This window comes from Heptranchias perlo, chromosome 14, assembly GCF_035084215.1.
Source record: "Heptranchias perlo isolate sHepPer1 chromosome 14, sHepPer1.hap1, whole genome shotgun sequence".
Classification (NCBI taxonomy): Eukaryota; Metazoa; Chordata; class Chondrichthyes; order Hexanchiformes; family Hexanchidae; genus Heptranchias; species Heptranchias perlo.
Window position 1 is genome coordinate 36537170 of NC_090338.1, and position 19309 is coordinate 36556478.

A 19309-nucleotide genomic window follows, 5' to 3' on the forward strand; every position below is an offset into this window, starting at 1 on the left:
GTCTTGAACATTCCTTCAGGTGGTGGAATGGAATGAAGCTCTATTTCTCAACAAAGGATCATTTATTATATATCCACACAAGTTATGAACTGAGCAGGAAAACACAGAAATGGAGTATAAGGTTGAGAACTTAGAGCTATTGACATTTTAAATAAACCCATCTTATAGAGGATTATCTAGTACATTACTGGAACACAGTCTGAGCATCATTAGAACTGTTACAGCCTCATTCATATCCAGCTCACTGTTCCGTGAACATAAACTAGTTTTCACTTCATACAACATAATTGAAAACAAATCTGAATACAATAAAATCACAACTTTATTGCACAATATTTCAATGTTTACATTACAAGTTATGAGGTAGTATAATACAAAAATCTTCAGTTTTAGAAAATGTTTTCTAAACTTTCCAAGAATTGCAGTATTGTAAAGCAATAGTGGTTCAAAAAATTAGCACATGCCCACATGACAACACCAAAAAAATGGTATCTTAGTAAATTTGTACCACACAATATGGACATAATTTTTACATACACTTCCATTTCAAAATTTATGATTTGAATACAGACTGACACAGTCTAGTCATTCTCCTATGGAGAACTTGGAACTAATTTACAAGTTGTACAAAACAATTCATTTTGTAAGCCATGGTCTCTCTCCTCAATGTGAAAAAAATGGATGTTGCAATGCTTCATCTAGCTGTATTCTTTTTGAAGGTTCATACTTCATCATCTTTTCAATTAGGTCAAAGAGTTCCTGATGTTCAGAGATCTGACAAGTCATATATTCCTGAAAAAAATATTTAAATTACAGAAAAGTAGAATTTCAATATATACACTTTTTATAAATACAAAATATCCTTAAAATTCCTACCTTCAGAGGTTTGCAGCGTTTCCTAACGTATCTACCTGCAGAACTGTTTTCATCCCAATCTAACCGCTCATGGTGAAAATATTTGCACTTCCTGGAAAAAAGACTGCCATCAGTATGTCACTTATGAACTTACACATGAAAACATAAAGCATGCAAGTTAATCTCACATTTTGCTCATTTAAATGTTACATCAATGGCACAAAGGTGTACTGAAACTCCAAATTAGTCCAATGTGAACTGGGTTATCACATACAGAATAAGACTAGGAACAATTTACTACGTCACAAAATAAACCTGCAGTATCTACATTCAGCATAGAGACTTGATTAAGTACATTTAGTTAATGGTAATTATGCAAAGAGGGAGAGATCTTGATTTTTGGTGAGATGGGTGTCTGACACACCATGTTTAAAAGTTTCCAAAACTATTGAGAAATCCACACCTGTAGTTTCTGTTTGCACACACTCTCCCCATAGAAGTACATCCATCTACCCAAGTCCAAAGAGCTTAGGTGCAGGTTGGCAGAGCCAAAGCTTAGGGATGCCCAAGTTTTCCTACTGGAGAACTACCTTAGCAATACAGAGCATTGGTAAACTTTCTTGTTTAAGCTAACAACTTGTCCAGCTGGGAACACACTATCATAAAGCTTTGACTTGTAGCACTATCTGGAGCAGAGTGGGAAGATTACCAGCCCCCAGCAACAAGATCAACCCCTACAGGTTCCTTTCGTGAGCTAAGCTAACCAGTTAATCATCAACAGTGCCTTGGATTAACGTGGAGCTGTCTGGTTCAAGTACAAGTCTGCCACATAGAGGTGACTTGGTTCCAAATTTCCAGGACATGTGTGTCATCTTTATAAATAGAGGCACAGAGTACAAAAGCATTGAAGTCATGATGAACCTTTATAAAACAATGGTTCGGCCACAACTGGAGTATTGTGTCCAGTTCTGGGGACTGCACTTTAGGAAAGCTGTGAAGGCCTTAGAAAGGGTGTAGAAGAGATTTACTAGAATGAATCCAGGGATGAGGGACTTTAGTTATGAGGATGGACTGGAGGACCTGGGTTGTTCTCCTTGGAACAGAGAAGGTTGAGAGGAGATTTGTTAGAGGTAATCAAAATCATGAAGGGTCTAGAAAGAGTAGATAGAGAGAAATCGTTCCAATTGGTGAAGGGTCAAGAACCAGAGGACAGAGATTTAAGGTGATTGGCAAAAGAACCAAAGGTGACATGAGGAAAAACTTTTTACACAGCGAGTTGTTAGGATCTGGAATGCATTGCCAGAGGGGGTGGTGGAAGCAGACTCAATTGTGGCTTTCAAAAGGGAACTGGATAAGTACTTGAATGGAAAAAATCTGCAGGGCTACGGGGATAGGGCAGGGGAGTGGGACTAGCTGGATTGCTCTTGCATAGAGCCAGCACGGACTCGATGGGCCCAATGGCCTCCTTTTGTGCTGTAACCTTCCTATAATTTCTATGATCCTGGAATTACTGTAACTCCCCCAAGAACAGAACGAAATAGAAATCTATACACCATCTTTCACAACTTCAGGATGTCCTACAGCATTTCACAGCCAATAAAATACTTTAGAAATGTAGTCACCATTTTTTAAATATATTCATTCTTGGGATGTGGGCGTCACTGGCAAGGCCAGCATTTATTGCCCATCCCTAGCTGCCTTGAGATGGTGGTGGTGGGCCACCTTCTTGAATTGCTGATAGTGGTTTGATGTAACCAAGTGGCTTGCTAGGCCACTTCAGAGAGCTGTTAAGAGCAAACTATGTTGTTGTGGGAGTGGAGTATTATGATAGACATCTGTTTTCAACACAGTGCATAAATCTACACATGGCAGCATAAGTTATCACAATCAATTCCAGAAGCCCAAGTCCAGTGCTGCGTGCATATCAGGCTTACTCATCAATTTCTTAATCTGGATCCTCACATTGAGCGCTTTGGCAAACTGGAGTGCGTGCAATGAGGCTGGCCCCATTCCAGGGTACAGAGTGATAGTCAGTGTAGGCTGAAGCCATTTCCCTATTTTACCACAATATGAACTCCGAATTTAGCCTTAGATCCTGACAAGGGCCAGAAGCCCTTCCCATTGCATGCCTCAGTGTTGTGAACCAGGAAGTAGCAGTGTTTGGCTAAATCTTATACACCAGACGCTGTCACACAATGACAAGACTAAAAGCACCCAGTGCAACTTCTCAGTGCCATCTCAAAGGACCGTGTTTAGGATGAAGTTGCATTTATCAGGACCCCGAGCACTGATGTGAATCAACAATTGAAACAGAGGTCCCTTGAACCAAATCATGACACCCTGGTTGAATGTCTGAACTTGTGTGTGAAAACAGTAAAAACTGCATGCGTATTAAACAGGAGACTCAAAAGATATGGGGTGGAAGAGAGAGAAGATCCTGTTTACATTAGCAAAGAGGGCAAACAAAGGAAGGTTCCAAGTATTCAAATTTTGAAAGAAACCCAAAATCTTAAAGAAAATAAAATAGCCTTTATTGTAAGGGGGTTAGAGTACAAGAGTAAGGAAGTCTTGCTACAATTGTTCAGGGCTTTGGTGAGGCCACACCTGGAGAACTGTGTAGTTAGTTTTGGTCTCCTTACCTAAGGAAGGATATACTTGCCTTGGAGGCAGTGCAATGAAGGTTAACTAGATTAATTTCTGGGATGAGGAAAGGATGAGTAAAATGGGCCGATATTCTCTGGAGTTTAGATGAGGGGATCTCGTTGAAACATAAAATTCTGAGGGGGCTTGACAGGGTAGATGCTGAGATACTATTTCCCCTGGCTGGAGAGTCGAGAACTAGGGGGCATAGTCTCAGGATAAGGGGTCGGCATTAAGGACTGAGATAAGGAGGAATTTCTTCACTCGGATGGTTGTGAATCTTTGGAATTCTCTAGCCCAGAGGGCTGTGGATGCTCAGTCACTGAATATATTCAAGGCTGAAATAGATAGATTTTTGGACTCTAGGGGAATCAAGGGATATGGGGATCGGGCAGGAAAGCGGAGTTGAGGTCAAAGATCGCCATGATTTTATCGAATGGCGGAGCAGGCTTAAGGGGCCGTATGGCCTACTCCTGCTCCTATTTCTTTTGTTCTTACATTATCTTAAGTTATTAACATTAGATGGGTCTCGACAATCAATCACCTCACTCCACCACTCCCAACTGTAAAGATTTAGTTCATACCTTTAGGCAGACATAATTAATTATTTTCAACTTGGTACAGTGAATTTCTCAGTTACTTTGCAAATTAAGTGTGCAAGCTTAAATAGCACAGATCATATAGCATGGAAACAAAGCATCAATAAAGGGAAACCAGATACAAAACAAAGAAGAAATTCATAGTTTTCCAGCAAATTGCTTTGCACGATGGAACAAAGTCAAAAACTTCAATCAGAGAACGAAAACAAAATGTGATTTGGTACCAGTGACCACAAGGGACAAAAGACATTTACTTCAGACCAAAGGTTTGTTTTAATATGGCTAAACATACTTACCGTGTTCTATTAATCATACTGGTTGGAATGGGTCCAAGTACTCTTTCCATCATAGCAAGATGCTCTCGGCTGTCATGTGTCTGAACAAGAAAAATGTGAAAAATAAGATGGCATGCCATCTAGTCATTACAAGTAGGCCTTTGAAAGAAAAGCCAAACACTTGTGTTTTGAGGTTAGATATGAAGTTGTACTTCTTCACACCATTAAGGAGGGGGATGAAATAAAAAATGTACAAAGAAGTACATTTCTCTGAATCTAGAGTAATGCACACTACAAGGCATAATACAGATCAGATGCAATTTAGAGACCAATGTACTTAAAGCAAAATCCCAAGACAGTGCTCCCTACTGGACCAGGGTGATATTTCGGCAACTAGATTAGAAATGAGTCAGTCTGAGAAATTTGAAGTCGTAGACTCAAATTTACTTGAGATGGGCTGATACTGTCCAAATTTCCTTTGCCCAATGTGCCTCAAATTAAATACGGTTATTCTTTCTTGCAGATACTATGAAACAATCTCAGCTTCTTGCATGTTCTGAAATCTATTACTACAAGGCATAAAACTTTACCTTCATGGCAAAACAATTTTAAAGAGGCAGATCAAAATACTGGGCAACTAGTCAACTTAAATCCTATCAGCTCCAAGTCTATTCAGCCCAGAAAGACACGTAGAAAAAAATACAAGTTCTTACCTGAAACAGTGTCAAACCAAGGTAATATTCAATTAGTATACATCCTATACTCCATACATCACATGGATGTGACCATCCCAATTCTGAAAAATTGAAGAGTACGCCATTTAAGAATTGTTCATAGTATAATTAGCAAAAAAAATGATTTTCCATGGTACTAACCTAATATTACTTCAGGAGCTCTGTAATGTCTGGTAGACACTACAGTACTGTGGTGCTCGTCATCAAATGTTGCACTGCCAAGATCCACAACTTTGATGTCTGCATTTATCACTGTTCTATCATCATGTTTCTGTGAAATAGAAATTACTTTGCACAATTAAAACAGCTCATGTAGCTGTGAAAACAGGCTTTTAAAAAATAAACCAGATAAGCTTGACTAGAGACAAGCCACCTTACCGTTTTACTGTTATACTTTATGCTGTAGTCAGAATTCACAAACAGAATATTTTCAGGTTTGAGGTCTGTGTGAGTAAGCTGGTTCTGATGCAAAACTAATGAGAGAAAATTATAAACCATTACATGAGCGGGTTTAATGATCACTGCGGTTTAAGTTGAGAGTTACCATACACCACAAAACAACAGCCTTAATAGAAACTATAAATCACTGTTTATAAGGCTTTTCCTTTAATTTATCAGTGTAGGGTAGCTACAAAGCTGGTGAGAAAACATTATGTCTGTAAAGCATTATGTATTCATGTATTAAAAAAGGAACAATGAAAAATGCACAATACATAATCTTCACCTCTATCAATAGGGGTGCCAGTGGATTGTTAGCTCTCAACACTTCAGGACATTTTCTTGCCCATGTGTAGGATAATGTCATTAGCTCCTACACAACTTGATTAACTGCAAAAACAACTAGGAGCTTTATGTAGCCATACTTAAAAGTATAGGGACAGCATTAAAACTTAGTAACTTTACCTAAGTTTTAATGATGGCTCAATACTTCAAATTTTTACCTCTAGACAGTTCAGCTGCCTGTATAAAAAATTGGCCATTGAAGTACTTAATTGTTCTCATTCAGCTAATTTGCATTATAGGTAAATATTAGAGAGACGACTAGAATTCAGCTTCTCTGTTGAGTTCTTAATCAGTGGCTCCAGTAAAACACAAGCAGGAGCGAGAACCCAAACATGAGAGAATGCAAATGCAAGAGAAAGCATGCTGAACAAAGAACGCAAACACAAGAGAGAACGAAGATGAAAGCGCAAGCAAGCATATGTATATGAGAGAGAGAGAGAGAGAGAGAGATAATCTCAGCACTTTAATGAGAATAAATTACTTTTGGATTGCTGTTATTATGCATGCGAACACAACAACCAATTGCACGCAGCAAGATCTCACAAACAGCAAGTGAGATGAATGACCTGTTAAATCTGTTCTTTTGATAAGGTTGGCCAAGACACCGGGAGAGCTCCTCTTCAAATAACAGCATGGGATATTTTACATCTAGGTGGACAGAGCCTCGCCTTAACATTTCATCTGAAAGACAGCACCTCTGATAATGCAGCAGTCCCATAGTACTGCACTGAAGTGTCAGCCTAGAGCAAGTTTTCGAGTCCTGGCGTGAGGGTTGAACCCATGACTTTCTGACTCAAGACGAGAGTACTAGCAACTGAGGTGGACGGATGTCAGTTTAAAAAGGTATATAAATCACTTGTTACATTACAAAGATACAACAGTTATTTTTGGAGTCATATCCTATGCATCTCTCGAGGTTAAGAGAGAGTGAATTATAAGGGAATTATTTCATTGCATTCAGATTCTTAATAACCCTTGGTAACTAAACAAGCAGTCTGCGATCTGAACATTTTCTGAGAAAGTATTGCTTTTTAGTTCACACCACATTTATTCTCTGAACATAAACTGCCTACTCTTAATTCAAATTCTCTGATAATATAAATGGGGTATTGTAGTGTAGTGGTTATGTTGCTGGGCTAGTAATCCAGAGAACGTGAGTTCAAATCCCACCATGGCAGTTTCAGAATTTGAATTCAGTTAAAAAAAAAAATTGGAAGTAAAAAAAGCGGGTACCAGTAAGTGACCATGAAGCTGTCAGATTATTGTTAAAAACCCAACTGGTTCTTATGGGTTCTGGCCTATATGCGACTCCAGCCCCAACTGCCCTCTAAGTGGCCTTGCCACTCAGTTGCACCAAACCACGACAACCACAGACTGCGTGGTTCAAAATGGAAGCTCACCACCAGCTTCTCAGGGCAACCAGAGATGGGCAATAATTGCAGGTCCTACCAGTGCCGCCTGCATCCCAAGAATGAACAAAGTAATTAATTTTAAGCGCTAAGCTCCCACTGTGTTATTTCCATTGCTTAATTATAATTATTGGATAATTCATTTTTTCGGTGCAAAAAACAACTTTGAATTATCAGATGTAGTAAATTTCATTCTAGGCAGTGAAGGTGCTGCTGTTGGCAGCAGGCTGGAGACAGCCACTGACAAATTGAAGATATCTACTTTGGGCAATTGGAGAGCCGACTTGTTTTAAAAATATTGAAACAAGTGGTTAAAAAGAATATCTGGCATTCCTAATTATATTTGGTATCTATACACATCAATTTGGTGTAATAAGTTTGCTAACAGCAAAAACAGACATCCTGTTCAAAACATTCTAAACTATCACACGATGGACAAGTATCAAAGTAATACTGAAGTATAAACTATTTTTTTGTGAAAAGTTGTTAAATACATAGGAGATACACAAATATATAATATGCATCAATTCAAATCAAACATTTCACACGAAGAGCAACATAAAAGCAACATTTTATATCAAGTCCATTTTTTTTGCATTTAGTATAAGTTTTACTCACAGTTCAAGGCATGACAAATCTGATAAGCCATGTGTCTGATATGATGCATTGGAAATGGCATAAAATTGTTTTCCTTTAAGAAATCGTAGGTACTGAGTCCAAGGAGCTCAAAGCCAATACAAATATGTCCATGGTGATCAAACCAATCCAATATTTGTACACATCCACTGCGAATTAGAGTAACCCATATTACTAGAGTGTTAGTAAATCAGCTACGATTTTATACAGCAATAGCAATTTGGGATATCATTCACAGAACAATTTTCTAACAAAACAGAGTAGAACAAACCTACTTTAATTTCAAGAGGCACTCATGTTTTTCCCTCTAAAGAATTACAATCTTACAAACTGAACCGGATATGAATTACAGACTCAGATTCGCTTGGTAAAATACTTCAAACGCAAAAGCACTATGGCCAGGCAGCTAATACTGTAGTGCAGGAAAATCCAATGAATTTTTTTCCAAGTGAAAAGCACGGAAATCATGCGGTAACACGTCCTTCTTTCTCTGCCCTCTAAAAGGAAAAAAAATGGGGAAAATAGCAGAGAATTCTAAATCTTTATACAAAATTTAGGTGTGTTTTTCAGCTAAGACGACCAGGAAGGTTCCATGTTAGATCCTCGTCTATACTAAACAAGCTAATCTTGGGCGGGGTAACCAAGGGGGTATCACAATTTGGGGTTGAAGAATGTGGCTGGGTTGCTGCTCCCAATCACTATCCAGTACACGGATGATGGTCAGAGACAGAATCAGATTCATATTTCCACTATTGCTGCATTGTTTCACACCACCAACTTTTCAGGCTCATATGAAAAATGACCACATAAGCAAGGTAAAAAGCGGCTGCTTGCACTCATGGAACGGCAGCCTTGGCATTAATTGCTAATTTCACGAAAGGCAGGAGAAAACTGGTAGAGGAACCCAAAAATGCAAATCAATTATGTAGTTAAACGATGTCAAAAATAGGCAGGTAATGTGTTTCATTAAATCCAAACCATTTAATTTTGGTAAAGGTGGACAATTCCACAGAATTTCTAATTGCATGCACTATTATATTACATTTGCTTTTATTGCTTAAAAGGCAGCTGGGACAGAGAACGGTGGCCTGGTGCCTGTCATGTTGACTTACCACCACAAATCAAAGCAGGGAGCCTACCAGCACTTATATTAACAAAGTAACAGTTGTGTCTATTATTTTTGTTTAGATTAATTTTGTTTACTATGGCAAGGAGGAACAAATACACTTTTCTCGAATTCAGCTTTTGTTTGCCATTGTAAAAAAATTAGTTTCAACTGGAGCCATGCAGAGAAAAAAAAATCTGCAAAAACAAGTTTTAAATTGAAAGTTCAGACTAGACAAGGGAAACTAAATAGGAAAAGAAGTTATGACTGTTTTCTTCCTATCTGGGTATGCAAGTATAATCTCAGCCTGAAAACAGAAGTAAAGTATCATGTGGTAAACAGAACCTATGCCATCTTCGTACACTTCCATGGCACAATACATTATTATACCAAAGCATCCTTGCTAAAATAGCAAATGCAATAGCAGAGAACAATTTTAATCTCAAAGCCTATTTAAATTAAAAAATTTTTTACTTACTACGCACTAGCACCCCTGTTACTTATTTCTTCAAGTACACGTACTTCCGAGCGAGCCGCTTCACGGTACCTAGCAATATTCTTTATGATCTTCAGTGCCATATATACTCCCCTGAAAGAACAGTAATGTAGCTTAAATGTTAACGTGCACTGTAGTAACATTGTTCACTTTAACATAATCCCATGTGAAAAGGCTCAGTCCAGTCTGCTTTCAAACGTGTTCTATCAATTAGCATTATCACTTTTGAGTGATCCTTGAAAAACATGGTATAAAAATGGATCAAATCTTAAGTATGAACTGTTTTCATTCATTTCCCTATATGAGATTACCAATATTACTTTATAAAAGTAAAGTTTAAACCATTAGCACATCCTTCATCAGACGTTCTCAATCCAAATAGATCCTATTTCTAAATCTATTGAAGCTACATTCTTGAAAATAGCGTGCTGGAATTTAACCCTTTCACAAATGACTCTCTTCCATTGTAACATCACTGCACACGATATTCTGGACACAATATTAAGTTGGGATGGGGAGGGGAAGAGAGAGAGATTGTGTTAGTTGTGGTGGTCATTTGAAATAGTTTCAATATTTTGATATAAGTGGCAAATGGAAAATTACAATAGGAGAAAAATGTTAATCTCGAGGATGGAGGGGAGGAAAGGAGAGAAATAAAGAGAAAAGGACAGAAAGGAATTTGCAATTATACAGCGTCTTTCATGACCATCCCAAGGAGCATCACAGCTAATTAATTAATTTTGTGACGTGTAGTCACTGCTGTAATGTAGGCAAACATGATAGCCAATTTGCACAAACTGCAATGACATAAATGTCCAGATAATCTATTCTTTATTGATGTTGAGGGACACATGTTGGCCAGAACACTGGAAGAACTCCCAGATCTTTTTTTGAATAGGGCCATGGGATCTTTTATGTCACCTGAAGGGCTAGACAGGGCCTCGAATTAACATCTCATAGGAACAGGAGTAGGCCGACATTTATTGCCCATCCCTAGTTGCCCTGTTTGATACAACTGAATGGCTTGCTAGGCCACTTCTAAGGGCAGTTAAGAGTCAACCACACTGCTGCGGGACTACAGTCAGACCAGATAAGTATGGGAAGCTTCCTTCCCTGAAGGATGAGTGATTCAGTTGGGTTTTTAACAAAAATCCAACAGCTTTATGATCACTTTACTGATACCAGCTTTTTTATAAACTGAATTCAAATTATCAAACAGCCATAGTGGGATTTGAGCTCCCAGATTATTAATCCAAGCACCTGGATTACTAGTTCAGTAACATAACCACTACCACTGTATCCGCTCGGTTTTCTGTCCATCAACCTGCTTTCTATCGACGCTGCTACATTTCCTCTTATACCATAAGCCTGAATTTTTCGAACAAGCCTTTTGTGAGACATCTTCTCAAACATCTAGTGAAAATCCATACATGTCTACTACATTCCCTTTATTTATTTAACTGGTAACTTCTTCAAAAACTCAAATTTATCAAAAATGACTAGCCTTTAATAAACCCATACGGACTGTCCTCCATTAATCCATGCATTTTTAAATAATCATTCTTTTTAAGCTTGAATTATGGATTGTAAGAATTTGCCCACAACTGACGTTAATTTGTCTCTAGTTACTTGATTTATTCTATGCTTCCTTCTTGAACAAAGGTGTTAAATTAGCCCTTCAGTCCTATAACAATTTGTATATTTAACAAGGATTGAAAATTGGAGCCAGAGCTGCTGCCATTTCCTCTGACCTCTTTCAGCAGCCTAGGGTACCAATCAGAAGAGCCCGGTGACTTATCCACCCCAAGATCCACTAAACTTTTCTACAGTTACCTCTATCATCTGTTCCACATCCTCTTCTAGTACACCTATGTTCTCCCTTTCACCACCATTTGCAGAAATTGATTCAAAATATTTAATATCTCTGCCATCCTTTCATCCCCCAAAATTAGGGCTCCCTCCTATTCTCTACCATTTTACTTTTTATATGCTTATAAAAGCCCTTGCTGTTTCCTTATAGTATCTGCTAGCCTGTTTTCATATTCCCTTTTAGCCCTTCTAATCTCCATTTTCATTGTTTTGTTTACTGGTATTCCCACTGCTTCGTTCATTTATTGATTTGACGTGCCTGCTGGTCTATGAATTTATTAATTCATTATTGCCCACTTTTCCATTTAATCTACTGTTGCCCACTGCTCTGTGAATTTGTGTTTCCTCATATCCATTAATTTATCAATTCACTAGTGCCCACTTAGCTGTGCTTCAACAATGTCCTTTCTTTATTATCAAGTGAGTCGTAATGCAAGTGGTTTACATTGCTTTCTAAAGGTTGTTTTCCTGTTGCGATTGTATGCTGTCAAAAAAGGCACCTTTTGTTCTACTTTAAATTCTCCAGCTTATTTTGATACTCATCTGATATTGCAGTAGTAGCTTCTGCTGTCTACTGTTTCAGGGTGCTTTGGAATCAAGCTAAAAACTTTTCAGCATTGTACAGTCTCATCTTCACACATGCAATGCTACAGGAGATCAACTTACATTTAACACAACTTACTAACAAACCAAGGCACTGATGAAAGCACTTACTTTTTTAGATCAATGCACTCTACAACCTTTCCAAAAGCTCCTTCTCCTAGATTACTAATTATTTCATCTGAATGGAAAGAAAAACTCATTAAGAACTTAAGCACACAAAAAATAAATCATTTCCTTATCAACGCACAAGTCTTGTTAAAAGATTAAAACATCCTAAACAACTAACACTTTAAATTTAAGCAGTTTTATACTAAAATATGGTCAAGTTTAAAAATATTACTATGGTAAGGGTATTCCTAATACTAACATACTATACAATAAACTTTCAAAATAAGTAACCCATACTTCAATTAAGGGGAAAACAGTGCCACCCCACCATTCACCAAACGCTAGAGAAACCTTATTTTGAAGGTTTCCTGAACTATGCGATTTCTGCACAAGATTAATAGGCTAACTTCAGAGTAACACAAAGCTCTAAGAAAGGTATACTTTTTAAAATTACATGTATGGCTCCAAATATGAAAAACTGGTTTTAGAATACACATTCATGGACCCCCCTATACATTATCTTCTCCTCCCTCCCGTACTTTCCCAAACTATGTCTTTAAAGTGCTCTGTAATAAGTTGTTACAAAAATATTCTATACATCTTGCTTTTAGTTTGTCTCCAGTGTGATATACCAGGTGACCCTCCTCATCATCCTCAACATTCTTGGTTCTCCTCTGGCGGTGCCTCTTCTGTACACGATAAGCAGTCAGCAACATCATCCAGCCATTGAAAAAGGATAGTATTTCGGAACAGAACACACCATTCCCCAGGAGAGGATTCAGGTATTCATATACACGCCAATCCACGAAAGGCCACGGTAGGTTGACGGGTGCAAATTCAAATTCAATCCCCAGAAATTCACATGGCACACAGTGTGTGTTACAGAAGAAAAACATGGCAAGGAACAGATTTTAAGATAAGATGCTTCTTAAAATTTTCAAAGCAACAAATGCATCAATACAAAATTCACCAAATCAAAGTTAATAAAAGACATCAAGATTCAAAGCATGTTGGGAATTACAAATAAAGTATGGGGAAAAAAGCACATTCTGAGAGGTCAGAGATATTGCATGTCTTTGGATGCAATATTATATGGTTACAATTACGTTTTTATGATGGTAGGGATGGGGGGGGGGGAGGGGAGAAAATGGATTTCTTTCTAGGAATTTTGAATTGCAGGGTAAATTTATGTTCTCTCTAAAATGGCCTAAAAAGGTAGGGAATGAAAACAATGCTAAGATAAATTAATTAGATTTTCAAAAACTAGGAGTCAATGGCCATTGTGGAAATCATTTTCAACATTCTGAAGGGGTGGTGAGAGGAACTGTTATTAAACTGTGTGGAAGTAACACTGTTTTCGGTAGCATGGAGGCAGAATAGGTTTCATTCTTAATAATGTCTGATTGTATTCAACACCAGACTGCCAGATTACATCAACACAGCAGTTATGACACGTGGATCATTAACACTGGTTGAATTGCCAGTGATTAGATAACTCCTTCTCAGAATGATTGGCATGACATGAAAACTAAAGATAAAATGTGGTATTTTAACTGTCCAGGTACGCTTTATAATTTGTTACTTTATTCCAAGGGACTTCCTATTAGTAAAACTGCTATAAAGAAATGTCATCACATAACTAGTAATAGTCTTCAAAATCAGCTTTTTCTAACATCAAACAATCTCATCATGACACTGCCAGTGATAACTAACTGTATGCACGAATACATGTATTATATTTGACACCACTTCCAAAATTTAATAGAAAATTATTCCTAGATTGTTACCTTTCTAAAGTTTTGACTATCCAGATTTTAAAACTGTTTGGGAGGCTCACCGTCCACCCCCCCCTCCCAAAATGATGCCTAAGTTTTATATAAAAACAGAAGTATTCAAATACCCCAAACTTTAAATCTGTCAATTTCAAATAAATTTGTTCTTACCGAGTGCGAATGATTACTTGAACCAGAGTGATGTTTTTTAGGCCTATGCCTTTCCCGGCTACTTTTCTGACTCCTTCCACTATCAGGTTTATCTGACTTGCTGCCATTTTGATGACTATAGTAGTAGCGCTGGTGTCGACATTCTCTGTTGCGACAGCCATTCCTATATTCCATTTTGTACCCATCTCTGTATTCATGCTTTCCGTCATGGTAATCCATGTGCTCATTAACAGATTTTGTTTCCAAGTAATGGCTATAAGAAAAACTTACTAAATTACCAATCTTAACTATTGTTGTATAGGTTTCACACATTATACATCTGCTTTACTCACCTATCTGAAGGCTTCGAGGGATGATGGCGCTTGCGCCGTTTGTTTTCTCTTTCACTGCTACGGGATCGTTTCCTGCGTTTGAGACTACTGTAATAGTCTCTGTGGTCCCAACTCTCTCCACTGCTCCAATCAGAGCTCCGTGTACACTTCAAATGAGGCATCTATCAATAAATATATTTTGTTGGTATCAACTTTGTCTATTCAATCTCAACATTTACAGCTTTAGAAACCACATTTAAGGAAGCTTTACAGCAGTAGTGGCAAACATTAAGTGAAAATATTGTACAGTATTACATAACAGTGGAGGTATTATGAAGAATAATTTAAAAAGACAATATATTCTTAAAAATGAAGGCCTTAAAATTACAGACCCCACTTATACCCACCTAGGTTATTGCAGGCAACAGTCCATTAATGCTAGCCATTTGCAATTCCCATAGATGTTTGTCTGACATGCAGTCTTGGATGAGCCACAATTTCCTCCACTTGAAGACTGGAAATACCAAAGCCACTGTCTTCAACTCCCACTATAAACTCCATAGTCATGCCACCGATTCCATCCCTCCCCCCAGCAACTCAGGTTGAAACACATTCAAAACCACGTTTAGTTTCTGACCACATATCGTCTCCATCGCAAAGACCTCAGTCCATCTGCTGCTAAAACCCTCATCTATGCATTTGTCACCTCCAGATTTGACTACTGAAATGCTCTCCTGGCCGGCCTCGCATCCTCCACAAATATCAGTTCATTTAAACTCTGCTGCCCATATACTACTGCGCACAACCCGTCACCCCCGTACTCTGTGCCCTACTTTGGTTGCTAGTCCCCCAACACCTCACAATTTAAAATTCTCATTCCCGTGTTTAAATCCTTTTATGACCACGCCACTCCCTATTTCCATTCCGACAACGACCCCCCCTTCAGAATTCTGGCTTCTTCCGACTTGGGCCTCTAGTGCACGCCCCCGCTCTTCGCCCCACCATTGGCGGCCACGCCTTCAGCCGTAGGTTCTGAAATTCCCTCCCCAAACCACTCCGCCTCTCTCTTTTCCTTTAACACCCTCTGTAAAACCCACCTCTTTGGTTACCTCTCTGAATGTCAGGCCAGTTGACAAGAGGCCCCATCCCCCTCAACCTGTTTCCCTCCTCTCATCCTGGCCATCACCCCTTCCTGTTTCCTCAGTTTGCTTTTAAATTTAAAAAAAATCAAATTAGAAAGAGGAAAGACAGTGTTCAAGCAAAATCTGTGACGAGTGTTTTAAATCAAAGACAAATCCACAGAGTTTTAAAAAACTCAATTGTCAGCCTGGACTCAGTGGTAGCACTCTCACTTCTGAACCAAAACATTTGGGTTCAGAGTCTTGAGCACAAAGTCCAGGCGAACTCTTCAGTGCAGTCCAGTCCCCATCGCTTATGGCGGGTAAGTTGGTGCGAATGCAATCTGCCCACTGAACGTGATGGTCGATATAACGCGGTAGCGTTAATAAAATTTAAAATGATTCCAGTTAGTTGCCATTGAGTGATTGCTGAGCAGAATTTGTATTTTACAGTTTTCTGTCATAACATCCATATTTTAAAAAAAATCCTTTATTGAAGACTGCCAGAGAGGACAGTTAAAATATCAGTGCTGTTTTTCAAGAGTAGGCCAGCTTCCTTAGTTGTTACTATGTCTCATTTCTTTTTCTACTTGAGAAATCTTGGTGAACACTGCAAAGGTTGAAAAGAATAGGAAAGTGAGAAAAATCTGAAGGCACTGTTCGGGATTTGCATTTTAAATTGAGGAAGAAATGGAAGCCTAAGGAAAGTGGTCTGCAAACTAGTGAGTAAACACAGCTGTTTCTGTCCAAAATAAACAGAGCATTTATGACACTACAACCGGCAACTTTGAAATTGACATTAATGCAAATGGATAATGGTTATCGCCTTTTGGCTGATATAAGCAAGCGCCCATTTTAAACATAAGTGTTGTAAGTGGGAAGAGGGGAGAACGGTATTGAGAGTTGGGACACTGTCAGAAGTGCCATCTTTTGCATGGAACTCTAAACTCGAGGCCCTGTGTGTCTGCTTAGATGGATGTAAAAGATCGTATAACCCTATTCAAAGAAAAGCAGGGGAGTTCTCCTAGTATTCTGGCCAACATTTATCCCTCAGCTCAACACCAAAAAAAAACTTTTATCTCATTGATGTTTGTGGGACCTTGCCATGTGCAAAGTGGTAGCTGGGTGTGCCTACATTACAACAGTGACTTCAAAATGTACTTAAATGGCTGTGAAGCACTTTATAACATCCTGGGGATGGGTAAGGCACTATATAAATGTATTTTTCCCCCCCCAATATAAGTTTTAATCCCAATAAAGTGTTTGAAATTTGTCTTGTTTTTCTAAATTATCTGAGCAAAAAGTGTTAGAAGCTGAAGAAAAATATTCTATCAGGATAACAGACTGAATTGTACTAATGCAACTTGGGAAATTAGATGCTACAGAAGCTCAAACTGCACCATTTCAGCTCAAAAATCACAGCTCTGGGCAAAAATATCAAGTCCAAACCAAGGCTTTTGGGAGATGCTGAAGCCTTCAAGTGAAACTTTAATGACAGCACTTAAATAGACAAAAAGACAATCCAGTGGATAAATTAAACAATGTTATTGTGAAATGTGTAATTGTTTTGCTTAAACTCTATTTTGGAATTGGGAATTTCAGTTACTAAAAAAAAATTAAAAAATCTTTCAGAAAGCCCCTTGAGCATCAGCCTTGGCCTGTTGGCCCTTGATTCAGAAGATTGTGGATTCAAGCCCCACTCCAGAGACCATAACCTTGGCTGACACTTTATTGCAGTGCTGAACTGAGGGTGTCATCTTTCAAATGAGACTTCTGCCCTCTCAGGTAGATGTAAAAGAGCCCATGGTACTTTGCAAAGAAGAGCAGAGTTCTCCCAGCCTCCTGGTTAACATTTATCCCTCAACCATCATTAAAACACATTATCCAGTCAAGTATCTCATTGCTGTTGGTGTGACTTTGCTGTGCACAAATTAGCTATGTTTCCCCAAATTACAATGGTGATTACACTTCAAAATGTACTTAATTGGCTGTGAAGCACTTTGGGATATCCTGAGGTCAGTGAAAGCCACTAAATAAATGCAAGTTCTTTCTTTTACTAATCTGGCCACTGGGTCCCCACTGCAGTATTACAGGGTGATATACTGACTATAAAATGACAGCTATTACATATCACACAAGCCGTGACAGGGAAGCATGACATGGTTAACATTGAAAACACCATTCACAGCACCACCTAAAGTCATAACAGGTACTTGAGTCTTCTCCATGTTTTTAATTTAAACAATAGCCTTGCAATGTATGTTGTGCACTTATTTGGGCATCAACATTCTGCAATACACAGACATACATACCAGCTGTATACTTCTAACAGGAGCTGGAGTTTCAAAATCTCCAGATCCCCATGTACAGCATCACTAATGCGTTCATGTGGAAAATTCATTGGTGCTGACTTTCCGTGGACAAAGCCAATAGGGAATATCCACTAGTGAATAACAAAAATAGAGAACGTTGACATATTTCAGTATCAGACTTAGGATAGTGAAAGTTCGTATCAAAAGATTGAGGTGGTTTAATATAAGGTACCCATTTAAACCAACTTAGATTTTTTTGCTCTACAATTTTCTGACTTTTTGGAAATGGTGTAAGTTATAATCATAAAACATCTATAAATGTAATTGGGTCGTTCGTTATACAACTTAAAATGGCGCAAAAAATATTTTCTTGATATTATTTCGGACGCCCCTCTTAATATCCCCGGGGAGGAACATCGAATCTTCACTTCGTCCTCCCCAACAGGAATTCTAAGTTTTATTTACGTTTCAGTATAAGAACTGTCACCCTTGACAGTGAAGCCACTCAGAAATAACACCAGCAGCTTGAGAAAGACTCGCCCAAAACAAGATACGAACGGTCTTTTCTGATTTGCAGTAGCGAGCACAAGGAGAAAGTGAATTTTCCAACACGAAATATAACCTGGTGGATTAAGTGAACGATTAAACAAAAAAAAAGACGGGAAATATTTTTTGGGCCGCTCCAGGTCAAAAAAAAACCTTTTTTAACTCGGCGAGTAGTGGTCGCCATTTTGTGGCGGTGTTTTCGGTTTCGGCGCAGGATTGTCAGCAAACTCCGTCTGACGGATAAATAGTAAAACAGGCCCGCGAATGAAGAGCAGATATTGGCGCTAACACCTCTTTGGATACCAAGCCTTTACTGCGATGCCAACAACCTGCCGTATTTGATATATAGGCGATACGGACATGGCATCGAGTAAACAAGAAAGCTCAGCGAGTCTCTCCCTTCCAAAAATGTCTCTGGTACTTTAAATACAAAGCATTCCGCTAAAATTGGAACACAATCTCCCCCTTCCCTCCGAAAGCAGCCCGAAGTCAAAACTATTTCCAGCGGCCTTACCTCAATACGGCTTCAAATCGCATAAACGAAAGACGCAAAAATAAAAATCCGCTCCTACACAAAATGGCGCACGAACCTTCACCAGATCAACAATAAGGTGATTCACGTCACTCTTTGGCGCATTTCCGGTCGGAGCGGGGGAGGGGGGAGGGGTGACGCGAGCGGGGGAGGGCGGGGCTTGGCTCAGCTTAGGCCAGGACTGGTTAGCAAACGCCTTTACAGTTTGCTTTGCCTCCACATATCACAAGATAGAATCACAGAAAGGTTACCGCGTGGAAGGAGGCCTTTTGGCCCATTGTCCGTGCTGGCTCAATGCAAGAGCAATCCAGTTAGTCCTATCCCCCGTAACCCGGCAAATTTTTTCCTTTCAACTGCTTAATCCAGTTCCCTTTTGAAAGCCATGATTGAATCTGCCTCCACCACCCCCTCTGGCAGTGCATTCCAGATCCTAAC

At 38.8% G+C, this 19309-nt stretch overlaps 1 protein-coding gene across 1 annotated transcript; it reads right to left on the reverse strand.

The window, feature by feature from the left end:
* Window positions 1-304: 304 nt before the first annotated feature.
* clk4a (CDC-like kinase 4a) lies at window positions 305-18958 on the reverse strand. Its single transcript, XM_067996280.1, has 13 exons — window positions 18857-18958; window positions 14388-14548; window positions 14056-14308; window positions 12711-12801; window positions 12116-12182; window positions 9515-9625; window positions 7914-8080; window positions 5482-5576; window positions 5245-5374; window positions 5083-5165; window positions 4391-4470; window positions 877-967; window positions 305-792 (listed from the first exon to the last, which is right to left on the reverse strand). The coding sequence occupies exons 2-13, from the start codon at window positions 14546-14548 to the stop codon at window positions 664-666; spliced, it is 1458 nt and encodes a 485-aa protein (XP_067852381.1). The 5' UTR covers window positions 18857-18958; the 3' UTR covers window positions 305-663.
* Window positions 18959-19309: the final 351 nt, after the last annotated feature.

Coding starts and splice junctions, on each gene's coding strand:
- clk4a (XM_067996280.1), bottom strand. CDS start 14,548: ATGCCTCATTTGAAGTGTACACGGAGCTCTGATTGGAGCAGTGGAGAG. Junction 12,802..14,055: donor CAAGTAATCATTCGCACTCG/GTAAGAACAAAT, acceptor TATCGTGTACAG/AAGAGGCACCGCCAGAGGAG. Junction 5,375..5,481: donor TAAAGTATAACAGTAAAACG/GTAAGGTGGCTT, acceptor TCTATTTCACAG/AAACATGATGATAGAACAGT.